General features: G+C 47.3%; 2 protein-coding genes across 3 annotated transcripts in view; one reads left to right on the top strand and one right to left on the bottom strand.

Annotated features, from left to right (window-relative positions):
• The window catches only part of LOC122371131 (LETM1 domain-containing protein 1-like), a 41,990-nt gene that overhangs the window by 6,542 nt on the left and 17,261 nt on the right, over positions 1-18,187 (top strand). Inside the window, exons 4-9 of one of the 2 annotated variants that reach the window (XM_043347244.1) lie at positions 877-1,016; positions 1,354-1,482; positions 1,860-2,019; positions 2,513-2,659; positions 2,920-3,156; positions 4,158-5,290. In XM_043347244.1, coding sequence (XP_043203179.1) covers positions 877-1,016; positions 1,354-1,482; positions 1,860-2,019; positions 2,513-2,659; positions 2,920-3,096 — 753 coding nt within the window. In that variant the 3' untranslated portion in view covers positions 3,097-3,156; positions 4,158-5,290. Of the gene's footprint in view, positions 1-876; positions 1,017-1,353; positions 1,483-1,859; positions 2,020-2,512; positions 2,660-2,919; positions 3,157-4,157; positions 5,291-18,187 lie in introns of those variants that run through there. The other variant, XM_043347245.1, reaches the window with a different exon arrangement.
• On the bottom strand, positions 5,962-17,359 carry LOC122371130. The gene is made up of 6 exons (XM_043347243.1): positions 15,882-17,359; positions 13,728-13,835; positions 10,015-10,164; positions 9,329-9,457; positions 8,999-9,082; positions 5,962-7,231 (listed from the first exon to the last, which is right to left on the bottom strand). The coding sequence occupies exons 1-6, from the start codon at positions 17,184-17,186 to the stop codon at positions 6,119-6,121; spliced, it is 2,889 nt and encodes a 962-aa protein (XP_043203178.1). The 5' UTR covers positions 17,187-17,359; the 3' UTR covers positions 5,962-6,118.

Below are 18,187 nucleotides of genomic sequence, written 5' to 3'. Positions count from 1 at the left end.
GTGGGGGAGGGAGAGGCTGTGATCAGTGATGTATGGTTATAGGTCATCTGCGCTATTAAAGGGACCCTCCCACCTTAACATTAGTTTTGAGTTGAGATAGCCAAATTGGTGGCCATGGCCTGCAAATACCGGTTTGGGCACTCACAACATCGAGAAATACTTTAATTCGAAGATATGGAATTTCAAACTTGCAGTTTTCGGATTCTAAGGGGCTAATGCATTGGAATGCCCCCTTAGAATTTGTGACGTCAGCGGAGATCTAACGATTTTTAAATCTTAGACTAAAACCATCGTTAACACGTGGTGGTATACGCTGCATTGCGCGCAACGTCTGCCGCACTTTAAGGCTGCCAAATTATTGCTTCCAAATAAAGTCGCTAGTAACAGGGAGATCCCAAAAAGTAAACAAAAGTAAAAGCCTAATATCTTGAAAACCAGTGAATATTTTTCGGTGAAATTTGGTAGATATTCGTTTTCGCTCTTTCTGAACCAAGGGACATCACTTTCATGCCAATTCGTTAACTTTTTTGAAGGTGGGAGGGTCCCTTTAATTGAGACATTTGTTCAGGTAAAAACTTTTCGCTACCGAACTTTTTGAACAAATATTTACACATATTCACTTTCTTACTTTTTACTTGCAGTTTTTATGTGTGTAACAGTGTACACTCAATGGTTTTGGGCAAAGAATGTGTGCTCCTCTGTTTTGTTATTAATTTCCCTTTTTCCCCTAGTTTTGTCAAGGCGTTGACCGATGCTGTTTGTCTTTGGGTATTTGCGGCATCGCTCGGCCTATGTGCGCTACAGTCCCTCTGCGCTTGTGTGTGGCACAGCCTCCCTCTGTTCAGGTGTGTGACAGTCCCTCACCACGCCGCACAGGTTCACGGCCTGGGTCTGCGCAGCCTGAGTCGGCGCGAGCTGGAGCTCTACTTTCAGATGCCGCGTGATATGCGTGCCGTGGCGCCTGTCCTGCTCGTGGCGGCCCTGCCGCTGGCGCAGAACGTCGTCTTTCCGTTAGCGTGAGTGGAGACGGAGGGAGGGACGGGTATTGGTGGCTGCAAGAACGAACGGGTTTGTACAAGGAGGAATGGGTGGTCGGTATAAGACGAATCGGGACTGTTTAGTCCTGGAGGAACGGGCTCGTTTGTACCGTTGTCGGAATACATTAATGGGTTGGGTCGGTAGAGAAAGCGATTAACGTGCCGATGTCGGAGGGTGCAGATGGTAGGAATGGAGCGATGGATAAAGAAAGGAGCGGACGGAGCGCCCCCGGGGGAAATAGATGTTGTACCAGGTACGTATTACGACAACAATTCGGTGTTGACGCCTAATGCGCGCGTCTGTCGCTGCCCTCAGGTACTTGTTCCCGCGTCAGCTGCTATGTCGACACTTCTGGTCCCTGCAGCAGCGGTCCGACTTTGCCCTGTACGAGCACAAGCGGAGGCTGGCCCACCACCTGTCTGCCTTTCGCCACCTTCAGGCCAGGTAACGGGGGCTCGGTGCCACAGAGCGGCGGTGACACAGAGGAATACCAGTTCACTATCAACGCACTATCTGATTCATTGTATCTACTGTAGAAATGACATAGCCGTTAGTCACGTTTGGCGAAAGGAATGCAATGTTTGCAGCTGGTTTAACTGTGCCAGTTAGTGTAGTGCCGCTTGCCACCTTTTTGAATAGGTTTGTATGGGTGGCCAGTCCCTGGTGACTTCAGTTGGCCTATTATGGCCACTGGCATTATTGGCACGTTATCGGCGAGTTAGCTACCGTGGCTGACAGGTTCTTGACGTTTACTAGACCTAGTACAGGACCTTTTACCGACCCCTACCGACCCCTCTGATCTTTACTGTCCCGGCCGGCAGACGCCACCTGGTGACTCCCGAGTCGGCGCGGCTCTCCCTGAAGCACGTGTTCACACTGCTCGGCTCGGGCCAGGTGCCGTGCTCGGCCGATATCCTTGCGCTACGACCTATCTTCGAGGGAGGCCCGTTCAGCCTGGAGCGGCTCAGTGCCGTGCAGGTGGTGAGTCGACGAAACCGAACCGCCCCTTCTGACTGACTCCCAACAGTGACTGAGATCGCCCCCACAGTCAGTCATAGCAGTGGCAGACACCTCGCTACTGTTCCTCCCAGCAGCGGCTGATACCTACTGTCCCTTTGAATGGCGGAGAGTGTCCCTCCGGCAACGGCTGACATGAATAACAATGATGCTCCTCGGTGAAGCACTTACTAGAGATAGCTCAGCAGACCGCATCACTGCTGTACTGCCGTGCTTTCTTGCATAATACGATTAGGATCTCAGCTCTTCTAATATTCTAATATTCTAATATTCTATTTTATATTAAACTTACATTGCTATGGAAACGTTATTTTGTTAGATCTGTTACCCGTCTCCCGTCAGTTGACAGTCTGCGCCGTCTCGCCCCTGTTCAGCGCGGTCTGGGCTGCTCACCGTTCTGTATTTGTTAGATCTGTCTCCCGTCAGTTGACAGTGTGCGCCGTCTCGCCCTGTTCAGCGCCGGCTGCTGAAGCTGCACGGTCTGGGTGTGCTCACCGTTCTGCGGCGCCGGCGACTGCGGGAGCACGGCGAACTGCTGCGACACATGGACCGGGCCATGCTGGCCGAGGGAGTGACTGCCATGTCACAGGAGGAGCTCTACTATGTGAGTCGGATCTGGGAGTCCCGTATTATTCTGTTGGATAACTGTGATACCACATCCACCTGCATATATTTATTTCGGTGCAGCAGCAGTTCACCTGTCTGACTCAAACGCCTCCGTTTCTAACACAGCTTTCCGCGTGTGCGCCCGGCTGGCTGGACGTCCTGTCTGCAGTGTCCAGACGGCTTGGGTCACAGGGGATGGGCACCTGGCCCCTGTGGCGCTTGCCCCTGGCTGACCTGGTGTCCCTACGTGCCCTGCAGGCGTGTTTCCTGCGCGGCCTGAACCCGCAGAACCTGCCGCACGAGCAGCTGGCCTGGTGGCTGAGCGAGTGGGCCACCGTGTCGTCGTCCATAGAGCCGGCGGCCGTCTCCCTGCTGTTGCACTGTCCGCTGCTGCTCGGCTACAACCAGCCCACCAACTGGCAGCTGCGCTACTGAGTCGACGGGTGTGTCTAACGGACGCGGAGAGGCGCCGCTGCACCGTCACCGCTCTGCCAGGTGAGGCGCCGACGGGGTAGGGCCGGGCCGGGCAGAGCATGGAGGGTGCAGGACACTAGCTGGGACTTCAGAAGCCATGTTAGGGATGGTTCACGTTGTCCTGGCACTGCTGGGGCCGTATTGACGTCGATCATTTTCGTAAGAATTTTCTTACACATGACCTACATCGCAAGATTTTTTTTTTTTTTTTTTAGTCATGTGAACGCCGTCGATAAAACTTTAGAAGTGGTGACGTGAATACCAAATTATCAGGGATACGGAGCCGTAGAAATTTCAGACAGCTCCGGCTCCGGGCAAAATGTGCCGGCTCCGGCGGCTCCAGCTCCGGCTCCGGCTCCGCATCCCTGCAAACTATGCTTACGAAAAGAAAATCGACTTACGAAGTCGACTTGAATACGGCCCCTGGTTGTAATCTCTGTGCTACGCGCCCAATGTTGTCATGTTTGAGGTAGGAACCTCAGCTGGAAATTTACTTTGCGATGGTATTATTGCATTCCATCATTCCATTTCGATTCCGATGGTACCAAATTCTGTCTCCTAACTTACCGTCATCTGCTAATTGTTACGTGAATTTCGAAATTAAACTGTTGTGGGAAATTATCTTTTGGGCTTTAGGGCTTATTTTTCATGAATTTAACGATTTCGACATAGCAAAATATTGAATTATAAACCAGTTCCACGGAGGGAATTTGAGAAATGTTTGGTACCGTGGTCAATTCAGGGAGCTGTGACAATTACCTCAGATTCATGGGATTAAGATTTGGATGGAAATCCAGCAGCCACACACATTTATTTTGCTCGTCCTCTTGGCGAAGATGTACTAAGTATATTTTGAGTTACGTTGCGATGGGCCTGAAGACATCATAAATGATAATTTCGTGCATAATGAAATATTCGCCGATATTTTTGTGGTAGAAAGGTAGCTGTAAACGGTAGGACCTAAATACCCACATGTTTTGGTTAATCGGATCTAGATAGTTATATTCGGTGCATCATTTCAGATCTTTCCGACTGGCTGGCTCAGGTATCGATCAATGGAAGATAACGCTGGTGATTTGGTCCAACTCGCCTTCAGTTCCAACTTCCACGGGTAACTAAAATAGGCGCGGTAACCGGCAGCGAATACCGGCATCTGAGTTGTTTCGAATAACACGGTAGTTGAAATACGATCTCCAGTGCAATTTTCATGTGTGATGTGGAAGCGAAATCAAAGAATCTTTCGCGAATTCGAGGTACCTAGGCATTTCACTCTTCGTCGTTATTGAAATTTATTGTGGACATGAGGCTGTAATGGGTGCATTCAGATAAGATATGGTTGTTAATGCAGTAACGAAATCAGCGGCACTTCTTATAATGTCACGCACCACATGCGCACGACTCATTACGCTTGAAATATGCCATACCGAAAAACGAGTAATCACGAGTGTCTTTGTGATATATGAAATAATTGTTGCCCATTTGTATCTAAAGCTTTCATGCCTAAAATTGATGGCATGGAGGTCTTAAACGCTGAAAGAAATGTTATGACTTTCGTTCAAATGATAACAAAAGCATGATTCGTTATTTGTTGAGGCTGCGCGAGATGAGGCTTTTAAGTTTTATTTTTGAATTTCGACAGACAATGCTCTGTTTGCACTAAAATGTGTCGTGTACGAAAACGAGTTGCAAGTTTACCGTGGAGTTTCACGTGTAATAACTGTCGCTCAAAGATATCTGAATATGTGTCAGTGATCTGCAAGCGGGCCGAGTACTTCGAACAGATATTGCTATTTATCAAATGAAGTCAGGCTAGGGCTACAGGCCATAGGTTCTTAGGAACCACATTGTGGATGATGAGTGTAGCATGATCGCTTGCCAAATGCACCGCCAACATTTCATTTCAGCGATAAGTCAGTGGCCCTGTTCAACGCATTTTCAGCTCAGCGTAGGCTAGCATTATGCTGCTATGATATGTGCAATTGAAATCGTGTAGGAGTATCCGATAACATGCTGTGATGGCTTACTTGCGAGTGTTATTGAATGTCATGAGAGATCTTGAGTAGTTCGATGATTGTTCATTCGGCTACTCATATCTAGGAAATGTGATACTGTGCCTTTACAAGTGTTGGCTAGGCATAATATATGTTCGAATATATCAATATTTGTGATCATATTGTGAAGGTAAACTGACCACAGAATTCTTACTCAGAAAGCATATACAAGGGAAGTGAAGTGGTAGATTCGTTTATTTTGTTTCTATACTATGAACATAGTTTTCATTGGATGCTAGTACTACCTCTTTATCTTTCTAGTTGAGGTTTATTTGCCATTGGGTCTACAGTGCAGGGATATTTGTATCTCGCACTCCTCTAAGATGCAAGGATAAGAATTTGTTATCTCTGCATCCCTCTGAGATGCGAAGATAATGTCTCGCGGGTTCAAAGCTAAAAATCAAGAGTTCAAGTGATGATGGGTCAATAAGCGAGCCATTTTTAGCGGTTGTTTGTGTATGAAACTCATGAACTAAATACAAAATACTCTAATTCTATTTTTACATATCATATACATTTGAATATGATATTTAAATAATTAAGAATAAACCTCAACATAGAAAGATATACGAGTAGGATTCCTCATGGCTCACTCGTGGAAGATCGGATATCTTTTCCTCGCGTGTAACCGAAAAACCTCGCTCCTTCGTCGCTCGGTTTTTCAGTAACCCGCTTGGAAAAGATATCTTTATCTTCCACTCGGAGCCATGAAGAATCCTCTATATGTGTGCATTTTGAAACGACAGGTACGATTGGTAGACCAAAGACCATTGTATGGGCTCTGCCTCAACGTATATTTAACTGATTACCATTTCACTAACTGAACATCACATTGCGATGGCGCTGAAGCTTGTAAGTCTCCGCATTATACCATTGCATCCTAAGTGGTCATTGACATGGGTACGTGGGGTACTAGGACATAACACTCAGATTTACATGCGAGTGATTGAGCCGGAAATGATCGCATCTACTCGCCTTTTATCCCTGAGATGCCTTTCTCGCATCATGTGCAAAACGGACGCGTGAGAGGGTACCTCATCAGGCCGGCCCATCCTCCAGTCCTGGGGCGGAGAGCCGGCCAGGGAGTCGGGCGAGAGGCCACCCAGCCGGCGCCGTGGAGAGGAGCGCCGTGTCCGGCCGGCGCCCACCGGCATCCCAATGTCCACCACCAGCGGGTTTTTGTGCACCACGAACGTCTCGTTTAACGGGGTCTCCACGACAGACTGGGTCCCGCGCGTCACCACCGGTCTGCGGTGCGGTGACAGCGGCGGAGAGCACGACTGGTCGCCGCACGCGCACTCGCCGTGACCCCCACACGTGTCAAAGAAGAAGTCCTCTGCGACGGGCTGTGTGGCAGCGCCGGGCCGTTCTGGGCCGACGCCTCTGGAGCAGTGACTCATGGGCCGCCGGCAGCCGGGCGCTCCTCGAGTTGGTGGGAACAGGCCCCGGCCGCGCGGGGACGTGGAACCATAACTCCTGCCCATGGACACTACTGTAGGACGGCTCGGGGCGATCAGAGAGTCCGTCGAGTACTCGCTGTCCATGTCGGAACTGGCGCCCAACGTGGGGCACGAGTCGTCTCGCCGTAGCAGCCGAGGCACCTCGTCCACAGCTGGCACTGCTGCTGTTCCCGTCACGAGCTGGTCGGTGAGTGTCCGCAGTCTGGACAGCGAGTTGGCCACTCGTGCCTGTCCCACAGACGCACTGCGACCCACTGAACGGCGCGGCCGGCGCCTATTGTCCTTTGGCGGAAGTGCAGAGGTCTTTGGAGCCTCGAATGTGGGTAGCGACATCGGCGGTGGCCTTGGTTCGGGTGCATTCACTACCGGCTGACGCCCTGTCACCGGCCTGCCTGCTTGCGGCGGCTTGGCTGAGGTTACTGCCTCAGCGTTGGAGTTTGCTGGTGCTAGACGTGGAGGTGAAGACACGGATGACCGGACTGGTGACACGTCGTTTGATTTTGTCCCTCGTGTGTCACAAGGCATTGGACTGCTGGCTATGTTACTCTCCGCCAGTAGTTTCCTTATCTTCGTCATGGGGGACACCTGTGAGAGGCGGGGATGATTGACACATTTGTAACTTATAACATAGCATGCTGGATATTTATACGTATTACGTAGCAATTATATGCTGCGCCTCATGGATGACAGTTTTTATTCAGGGAAGGAATAAAATCTTTTTTAGCGCGTCAAATCCAAGAAGATAGCTGCTCTGTGTTTACACTAAATATTCTTGCATTTGCCCAAGACCGCGTCAAGTGACCATCACTCATAGTCTGTTAGGAATGGTTTGTTCGCTCGGTCGTGGGGATTACCGCTGTGCCAGCCAGCGCCCCCGGCCGCGAATACACGGGCCTGATCGGTCTTTAAACAGATCCTTCGGTCCGGTGACATGTCTTGAGGGCACTGCCTCGCTTCATGTCCCGGATCAGCCCTCTGACCTGCCGGGCCCGAGAAATCGGGATAGCCCAGCGTGCACACCTGTGCGGTGCCACATGGGGTGCGTGACAGGAAGCGTGCGGTCAAGGCTGTCCCGCTTGGGGGTACCGAAATACTTCGTACCACTGCCGTGTACCTATATAGTATGCTAACCCAGTATGAGTGTGTACTAACGACAAAAGGCCCAGGTGGGGCACAAACATATTTAAAAAAGAATGGTGCTTAGAACCGTTCATTTTTATTAATTCTTCTCTCGCTCAAGTGCTGAAATGTGCTAAAAGAATTGGTCAAGACCTTAACTTGATTTTAAAATTGCTCCATGTTGTCCTTATCATCTGGTAAGTGTAGTGATGTGACAGGATATTATAAAGTTGTCTTAAAGGTAGTGTGCCAGCTTTCCTGGACCATATGGAGTTAATGACCCGGATAAGGAGAACCGGATTTTTAGAACTTATCCATACCTTCAAAACTTATGGAAACGTCTTAAATTCTTCAAATTTTGAGTACCCCAGTGCGAAATTCGCCCCGACGGGTTGTCGGTCGTACCCCAACCACATTTCACACCACTATGAACAATAAATGCACACACTAAAATCGCTATTACCGATAGGCTCATCCAATCAAGTTTCGATAAACCCGTTCATCATCATCTCCTGCGGTTTCGAACACGCCTGTTAGGTGGCTTCTGATGCTCGTCGAGGTCGGAATTTCCAAATACGCGTGGTGCGTCGGGCCGCGCGCTCTGACTTCGGCCAAGAAAAATGCGTCAGCTGATCATTGTCATTTCTGCCACTTGCGTGTGGTGTAATGGGGTCATAACTTAAGAGACGGCTGTTTCATATCAATTATTTTACATAAAATCATATTTCAAACCACAAATTAATGTTCGACAGCCAAATTTAAGAAACAATACCAATACAGGCTTACAGTTTAAGGCTCGACATTGTGTTGTCTACGATTAGACAGCTGATAACTCATTCCCGTACGTCGTATGGTCGTAACACTATAATGACCTTTGCTTATTGTCACAAGTGCGCCGCATTCGCGATGGTTGCCCGACGCCTGTTTGCAGGTGAGCCCACTACAGTTGTTATACATATCTAAAAACCGATAAACTTTTAGGCGAAAAAGGCACTATTCCAGGCCCATTTTTGATTTTTTTTTTGCGATATTAGGTAAAAACAGAAGCTTCTTATCCTAGGAAAAATAAAACGGGAAATCTTTCAAAGGTGGCACACTACCTTTAATGGAATGTGGCTTACTTTAGGACAACTGGTTCATCTTTCCCTTGATATCCATAAAGATGTCGACTGTGGGAGCAGTTGACCCGGCCTTTTATCGCATCTTACCTATGTAAAAATCAACGACACTTACCTCGCGAGATGCATTAGGCGATAACCCTGCTCTTGGCTTTGGTTTCTGTTTTGGCTTTGGCACAGTCTTAGCGTAGCTCAACATCTGGAATTGTATTAGGTGCCTCGTTAATATTTCTGCTTGTGCTTACATGTTTATAGGTCGTGCTGTTTTACCGAAGCAAGTTTTACGGAAGTTTCCGCTAAAGTTAGTTATCGAACGAGGCAAATCATTTTCACACTAATCTACTTCTGCTTTGTGATTTTTTGAAAAGCAATATAAAACAATAATGACGCATACAACTGAACATCTCAGATCACATGCGTCAGCAGTAAAGCTAACGTGTCCTACCTTGTCGTGTGCTGACTTTTTCTGGTCGTCCTGTTGCTTGGAATACTGTTGTGATTTTGGCTTCACCACTGTGCGATTCTTCTTGGCAACTTGGTCCGCATACTCCTGCTGCTTTTGCATCTTCTCTTGCTGAAATAAAGACCTTACTGCTCATTCTGCTATTGAAAGGAAGCATATCCCTGGACCGCACAGTAATAGTATCAAAAGGCCTAATGTTCCTAGCGGTGGCATCCATGGTGTCATCGATCCAATGTATGACCTTTATTCCATATCAGGTGAGAACACACAGGGTGACTGGATAAAACCTTTCTTTAAAGAAATGCTAAGAATTCCTAACGGCATTCATTCTTCAAATTTAACGGCTAACATTTAAATTATATATATTTTAACATTTTTATGGTACGATGCTGAATTTGCCAATGTTTATTAAAACGCAACGAATACATTTTTATCATTTCTTCTGACTAGCTTGCTTCGACTCACATTATACCTACCCAGCGTTTTGCTCCTGCTCTCTGTCCCTTCCCATCTGATCCCGTCAATCTTTCATCCTACTTTTTGACACCGATTATCTGACTTCTTATCACCTTTCCCCGGCTAATTTTCCAGCCAGTGTCCTGCCCTATCGTTCCGGTTTTCACTATCTAACAAGCTCACAGCGGCTCTCTTTTCACTCGCCGCCTCACCCTGGCTTTGACGGCGGCCGGGTCTGGTCCGAGTTTGCCCAGTTTGACGTACTGTCGCGGGTACGGTTTGAGGTTGGGCTGGTACGGCACGTGCCGGTGTGGCATCGGTACCCGGTCCGGGGGCGTGTACACCTTCCGCGGTCCGGCCAGCTGTGGGGTGGGTGGTAAACAGGGTCAGCTGGTAGGTCAACTCAGGGAGCTTTTTCACGGAGGGATTGAAACCACACGCTTATTTTTAGTGGAGTCTGAGTTACTTGACCACAAAGAAGTCAATATATTGATTGATTATATATGTTAAATCGTAATGCTCAGTACATTTTCTTCTGGTATGCTGTCAACTTTGAGTAATTAATCATCGATTCCAAGACTGGGCTCACTTCTCGCGCACGTATCCTTATTTCATGCCTCATTTCACTGCCTTCACAGACCGTTGAAATGAACCTGTCACCCTGCCATTCACAATAGGGTTGGGACCTATCTGCATGCTCTGTATGTTTTGGTAAAATAAAAAGCTCAGAATTTTTAATGATTTAATTTAAAATCACTTTGTTAAAAAAATGCCTAGTTAGTTCAGAAATTAATTATTTGTGGCTGAAAACAACTTGCTTCTGATTGGTCGGGCTAATCATGACGTCACATGTAGGTATATAACTGTCTGTATATTTGGCGCAGTTGAGACATACATTTTCTATGTATTTTCCTATGGTAAATCGGAGTGATTGGTCATGTTTTCAGTGTCTCTTCATTTTGCGCTGGTATTGCGTGGCTAAGAAGTTTTATCAAGAATGGCATATACTAAAATGTTCCTTTACTAATTGAGCTTCAATATCTGTGAGTTTTATTGGCAAGCGAAAACTGATTTCGCTGTTATTTTATCTGGAAATTACTCATTTTTTTAGGTCAATATTCAAAATATTTTACGGGAACAAGTTCGCACTTTCTTGATTTTTGCACTCAAATCGCGTGCGATTCAACTGTATTGGAACTTGCAAAGAAGCTTGGTGATTAATTAACTGTGTTGTTATGGCACTGTTTGCAAAGCATGGATAATGAAACTCTGCCAAAGACTTAGCTACATAGCAATGCCTCAAGTAATACGCAGGAGGGACAGAATTCAGAGTCCGATCGAGAAGAATCGGTGCAAATGCTACGAAGACCAGGCAGCCCTGATACAATAGCTAGTCGTCTCACTACTCTCACTCCATTAGACCAGCTGATTCCTGACAGCACCTACTCGGATGCAAAGATGGAGCTCATCTTCCAAGCCAGAAACCAGTTCTTTGATGGAAGATGTGATGCTGCCTCTGTCTCTGCTTTGTTGGCCACTTTGGACGGGGCGGAGCTCCGCTCCTTGCGTGAGCGGTTATTCGCCTGTCATCCAGAAATAGTTCCTTCGTTTGCTGGCCGTTCCCTGATTAGGCGCAATACGGGGAGCTGTAATCAGGGAAGTAACTTTCCATATGAAAGGGGTGCAGGTGCACCCCCGTCCCCCATCCACTAGAAGTGCACCCCCATAGGCTAAGCGGCGCCCCACACGCCGCCCCACACGATTAGCTCTAGAGCAGATGGCGAGGGTGATTTCCCGGCTACATTCCATCTCGGCGTCGTGATGCTTGTGGGCTTGGAAAGCGTCCAGTCGTATGAAGGGTAGTGTAGGGGTAGGGTTCAGTTCAATAAGGTCCTTACATTTGAAAGGTTTGAACAACCCGCAATCAGCACAACATACCACAAGTTAAATAAAAAACTACCAAACTCCTCCCAACTAATATTAATAAACATTACAGCCAAACTAATGGCCTAAATAAAAATATATCTCAAATCCTAACAGTCATCGCGGGTGATGGCGCCATGAGTTGCTATTATCCAAAACAGATGCAAATAAACATGTTTGTATGTCCTATGCATGTTTGTTTTAAAAACGTTGCAGCGGCGCTGGGAACTGCAGTCTTAGATCTGGGTATGTTTGGCATCTGCAACTCTTCATATACACATTAACCCTATTTCGGACGGGGAGGCCTTTCAGGATTTTCTTGTACAATTGCCAAACGCCGCGAGACATTCAGCGCATATTTGGTGACTTTTCCTAAATGCTCATTGCGCACATCTCAGAAAAAAATGCCGGGTCAGGTCAGGTCAGGTAACCAGAGCGGGTTTGTTGACCCCACCTCAGAAAAGTTTGCAAACACGTCAGAGCTTGAGTTTTTCACGAAGTTATTTCCTCTCATCAAGTCTTCAAAACAGTACCTGCAGTATGTGTCGTTTGTATATCTCAGAATTTTTGATATGTGACCTGAGGTTAGGTCAGAGTCGTGACCTTTACATTGCAAGTCTATGGAAAAGTATTGAAATGCGACCTGCACCTCGAGTAAACGAGTCAAAACCACCCAATTCTTTAAGAATTATGACAAATTATCTTATCTGTAATGATCCAGGTGCCATTTACTGACAGGGACACCGGGGAGGGTTATCTGAGCCGAGATCATGTGAGGTGATATTCTACCATACATCAATGCTCACAATACTTACAATATTGACAATGCTTTTGCTTACAACACTTACAATACTTACGATGAGACCAGCAAGCACTCTGCCGTTACAGTTCTAACTTCTGTTTCGAAAACCGACGTTACACACATTCGCTGCCAGCATAACATGTATTGTTTGACAGTAACAAAATACAATTGACATCTGAACCCCAAACGGACCGCCATCCACTCAAATTTTATAACCCTGACCGGTCAGGGGGCGAATGGAGGTCATCTCCTGGGCATTACACTCAGCCCTTGCACAAAATATCTCACCTCACAGTGATCGTTACAACAATAGCACCGACTTGATAGTGGATTTCAAAGTACTTGCATCAGCTCTTCCTGCTATTGCAGACGATCATCTCCTCAGGGTAATGTTGTTCGGGACATGAACGAAGATCGTTTTCGGAGTTTCATAAGTGCTACTGCAACAGCCTGGCACAAAACAGGACTTGTACGCTCTTCTCTGCACTTTGCCCTTCAGTATATCACAAAAGAATTGTTTAGAATCCATCTTACGCTTCTTTCACAGTCTCCCTTGCCACCGTAGGGCGTAGATAGATTGCTGTTGCTGGTAAGTTAAGGCACGGTAGATAGAAATTACCTCGGTTCTCAACGCCTTAAGTTATTTTCATAAAAAAGAACAAATAAATGATCAATAAGATGACAGGAATGTAAACATTTTATTCGTAAAGTAGTCCAAATATTGGAATGAGCTTTTGCTTTTCAGCATCCTCCGATTCATCATCTTTATCATTTGAAAATTCGAGGTACATAAAATGTTTATCACGCGCTCAATGTTAAGTGGGAATATAGTACACGGCAGACACATCAATTTTTGACACTGAACATTTCATCCGTAAATGTTTTAGCATAATTTAAAGTTAAAAACAGCGCGAATGGCAGAGTGAAACAAACAACATCTTTCACCCATTGGTATAACATGTAATCTGTGGTGCGCCAGATGCGCCATTATTTGTCAACCGCAGAAGGTGACATGTGACGTAACAGCATCAAGAGCATCTTTTTTCAAGAACTTTTCAAAACAAGTTTCCTATCTTTCTTCCCCCATTTCTCTCAGCATATTGATTTTATGAGGCAATGGTATGCACCATAAATTCTGTGAAAATAGTTTTATCATTTTCATGCATTCTTAAAAAATCGAGTTCCCAACCCCATTCCCACCTGCAATGACAAGGACGAGAGGTTGTCGTCGAGGATGATCAGGTCACTTCGGCGACGGAGTCTGTGGAACTGGTGGTCTAGGAGAGAAGGTGCGCTCACTTCTGACAGCTGAAAAAAAGAGGAATGGAATTTTCTAGACAGCACTCTGCTAGGTGACTAGGGGGGGGGGGAGTAACGCACATTAAACATGACCGGGCGCAACGTTTCACATACTGAAGAGGGTTGTGTGACCCCTCGCCGTTTCGCCCCTAATTGAACAAAAGTTTTAAAAAAAGCAAGCGTGTGCGCCGCTCCGACTGGTACCTGCCCAATTTAAGATCTTATTAGCATCAAAGTTGTGCTTATCTTTCGTATGACGTTTATGAAGCCATTGAGATTTTTGACTTGCTAGCTGCATTAGATTAAGAGTCGACCTTAGGACGTCATTTATGACGTCACGTGAGGTCCACAATGTAAAAACTAAGAATCATACCTTTTATAAGGAGTTATGAATTCACGATATTATATGTTTGCCATTGTCTTAAGTCATTGCCGGCGCCGACAGTTTCCAGCATAGTTTCATTCTGACTGAGGTTACATGATTCTATTCTTTTCATTGATTTGTAATGGCGAGGTAACGGCACCGACTAGACTTCAGATGACCCATATGAAAATCGAGACATTCTAGTTGTAAGGATTCATGAGCACTGACACTACTTCCTGTAAGCTTCAACAGAGGTTTTCTAAGGTTATTGACCTTGACCTGACATTCACGTGACCTTGATATCCGGCATAATCCATGGGTCAAACAGCATTTCACATGTCGGCTCGTTTGTAATTACAAAAAGTCTAAAATGCTGAGATAATATGCACTTACAGGGTCCGGCAAAAGTTTTGTCCTCTCCTATGACAACACTTTCCGGTCCCTAATCGTTTCTACCCCTAAATGATAACGGTTCTGACTGCACCTTTGCATTGCACGGTCTTTGGCCGCTGAACATAAGGTCGCGAACGGACCTCGGGTCACGGATCACCGAACTACGGCCAGTTTCCCACAGATTGTTCACCCGAACGGCCGTGTCGAAAAATGAAGGTCTGAAATTTCTATCTTGGGGAGCTGAACCAGACAGCCGGCATGCTCCAGGCCGTTATGACATTGCACCCCATTGCTGATCAGTTGGGACATGTGCCTGCTTAGTTCGGCGTTGGTGGGACAAGCATACGGCTGTTGGCAGCGTTGCTGATCGTTCCAGTTTGGGCGTTCGTCTACCATTTCGACCGTGAAAGAAATCGCATTAAAAAATGCGGTCGGGAAGAGGCCACTTGGCGACAAAATTGGTCAAGCCGCTTTCGCGCAAGGGCTGCTCCATCTTCAGACAGGACCGTGAGACGCTATTGGAAGAGCTCTCTGAGGCTCAGTACCTACCAGAGCCTCCAGCGGCTCACTTCTAAGTCGATGGAAGTTCGTCACGCAGTTTCATTCAGGACAGTGCGCTAGTTCATCGCTGTCAAGACCCAGCGGTGGTGCGAATCGAACATGCCGGACTTCTGAAGGGGAAGGAGGTGTTAGCCGGCTACCATCCTGATCTAATCCTGATTGATGAATTTTGGGCTATCGTCCAGCAGTACCTGGACAAACAGAAGCCGGCGACCAGCCTCAGCGCACTGCCGTTACAGCTCAAACGGACATGGTCGAAAATCAAGCCGTCTGTACCTCACAACCTGGAGCTGCCAGCATGTCAGATTCTGTTCTAGCGTAACTCCCTGTTCGTGAGGAAAAGTACTGGACGCTTAAACGAATTGCTGCCTCTTATATATATAGCAACTTAGAGAGCACATCTTTTGAGAGGACCAAACTTATGCAGGCCCTGTACGTACGCCGAATCACCGCTATGACCTAACATGGTCCCGAGAAACAGGTCAAATGTCATTGGAGTCAGGTTCATGAAATTTTCTGATCATGTATGAAATTACTGACTGTTCCGGTGGTATCCACCGCATTTTAGGCGAGTCTTTCGTAAATAAAATACTGACGTTTTCATGCGATCCCTTATAAGTTCGAGGTCTAAAAGCATTCCAGGGAAACCGGGCGACGGTGTACATTGAAACTCCTAAAACATTTTCTGGAGGATCTATTTTTCATGAGTACCTATTTATCCTCGTCCGCGCACTCACCAGTCGCCTGTTGTCGTTGACGTCGATGAGAGACGGCTGCGAGGTCTGCAGGTGCAGCTTGGGCACCAACAGCAGCTCGCTCTCCGAGCTGCCGTAGCTGAGGCGCGACTCGTGGAACTCGAGTTGGCTCCCTTCTAACCCCCGGCCGAACGTGTGGAAATCCCGGCGTGACACGTGGCTCTCGTGGCGCGACACGTGGTCCCTCGGAGACTCGTGGCTCTGGTGGCGGCGGCGCGGTGAAGTGGAGGGTCCCGCGCGGACCGGTATCCGACTGCTGCGCCGGCCGCCACTGCCCTCGGAGCCGGCACGCGGTGAGCGGGGCTCCGACACGCGAGGCGAGCTCCTGGCGCCGGGGGTCTGCCCTGACACCTCTGAGTCGCGGATAGGACCGGCGGGGCCAGCCGCACTGCCCGCTGTCTGCCGCTCGCCGCTACCGGGAGCGTCTGACGGTGTGGCTGCGGTCGCTTCACCAACTTCGGAGTTGGACGGCTTGCTAGTCACACTGTCCGGTGCCTTTTCTTTGTGACGTCGCTCGAGATGCAAGTGATGGTAGGTTTTTGTGCGGCGAAACTCTCCCTGCTTGTTGAGCTGGATAAAGTCCTTTTCGGGTCTGTCGATAATGTGATGTGATCGGCACCTTTCGACCGCTTTTGGAGCTTTGGCAGCAACTTGTGGTGTCGTATCACTTTCCTTCACTTTGGGAGGGTCTTTTTCTGGCTCTTTGGTCCCTTCTGTCTGTTTCTCAATGTTTTGACGCAATCTAGCGATCACTGGCAAACTTCGCACAGCCACTGGAATGCGGGACTGCCTCTCTGCCTTGGTCCTACTTTGGTCTCGCTTTGCCTCCTGTTTAGCCGTGTTCGCTGGCGAACTTTCGGGGACGCCTGTATTTTTACTCCTTGGGCTGGAAACGGCGACTTCTGCCGATTGGTTATGCTTACATATTCGCGTCTCATCATCTTGAGTTATTTCGAGGTATCTCTGGACCACGTGTGGCTTGTGGGGCGCGGTGGGAGCGTCTTCGCTGATGAATAGGGCAGACACCTTATGGTGGTGGTGGTGCGTCTCGAGGCTGCCCACCAGCGTGGCAGACTTGCTAACTGATGCTACATCGCAGTGGCTTGATGACAATATGTTATTGAAACTTGGAAACTCAACATTACTGCTGTGCGAAACATTCAAACCATTATTCGGCTTGTCTCTCCCGGCTGTTCCTTGGCTTGTGTTTTCCAATGAATCAGCTGACACTGATGTAGTTTTTTCCTCAGGGATATCGCTGAGTGTAGATAGGTTTTGTTTGCTCATGGCATACCAAAAGTAAATTTGAAATCCAATATTTTAGCATAGGAAATTGTAATTTGACACTTTTAGTGTAAATAATGATGAGGATAGTATTTTTACAAAGAAATCATAATCTCAACGTCTCAACTGTAAATTTGTCGACAATCGTGTGTTGCGGCATTCCGGTTTTACCCTGCACGATGATATTGCAGTGGGGCACCGTCTATCTTGATGGTTACATGAATATTGCATGGGATGATGGGACAAGGCGCATGAGGCAACGGATAACACACAGGACAATTTCTGACCACCGAGTTGACGTCACTGTCGCTCGAATGTGGGTACCAAAACGTTTGTTATTCGCCTGGGCTTGCTCTTACCCCGAGGGTTTTAGTTATAATAGGGACGGTAATTTTGTTACTCTTTGCTACAGTAATTTTGTAAGTTATTCCTCACTGACGGAGCCAGGAAATGCTGTTTTCGTCGCATGAGAAGAAAACTTGCACATCTTATCAGAAAAAGATTGTTTATGCAGCACTGCAACGGTTAGAAATTGATTATTAAGAAATAAATAGAGAAATTGATTAATCGTTAATTCCACGTTGTGCAGAGTCATATTAAGTAATTGCTAAGGCTTGTCCCTCTATAGCGAGTTCGAAAGGTAACTAGCAGCCTAGAAAAATATTGCTCTTAAGTTACTCCACACTTACTGTCGAGCTACTCATTGTTACTGTTAGCTCGATGTGTTGTGCGTGCTAAGTTGCAATGTGTGAAGCCGTACTATTTAAAGATTCTTTCGACTTCTCGCTCTTCGTCTCTCTCTCTCTCTCTCTCTCTCTCTCTCTCTCTCTCTCTCTCTCTCTCTCTCTCTCTCTCTCTCTCTCTCTCTCTCTCTCTCTCTCTCTCTCTCTCTCCTCTCTTACCCTATCTCACTCTCTCTCTCTCTCTCCTCTCTTACCCTATCTCACTCTCTCTCTCTCTCTCTCTCTCTCTCTCTCTCTCTCTCTCTCTCTCTCTCTCTCTCT

The sequence above is a fragment of the Amphibalanus amphitrite genome, unplaced genomic scaffold, assembly GCF_019059575.1.
Source record: "Amphibalanus amphitrite isolate SeventyFive unplaced genomic scaffold, NRLGWU_Aamphi_draft 001207F_arrow, whole genome shotgun sequence".
Lineage (NCBI taxonomy): Eukaryota > Metazoa > Arthropoda > Thecostraca > Balanomorpha > Balanidae > Amphibalanus > Amphibalanus amphitrite.
This window is presented reverse-complemented; position numbering and strand designations above follow the sequence as displayed.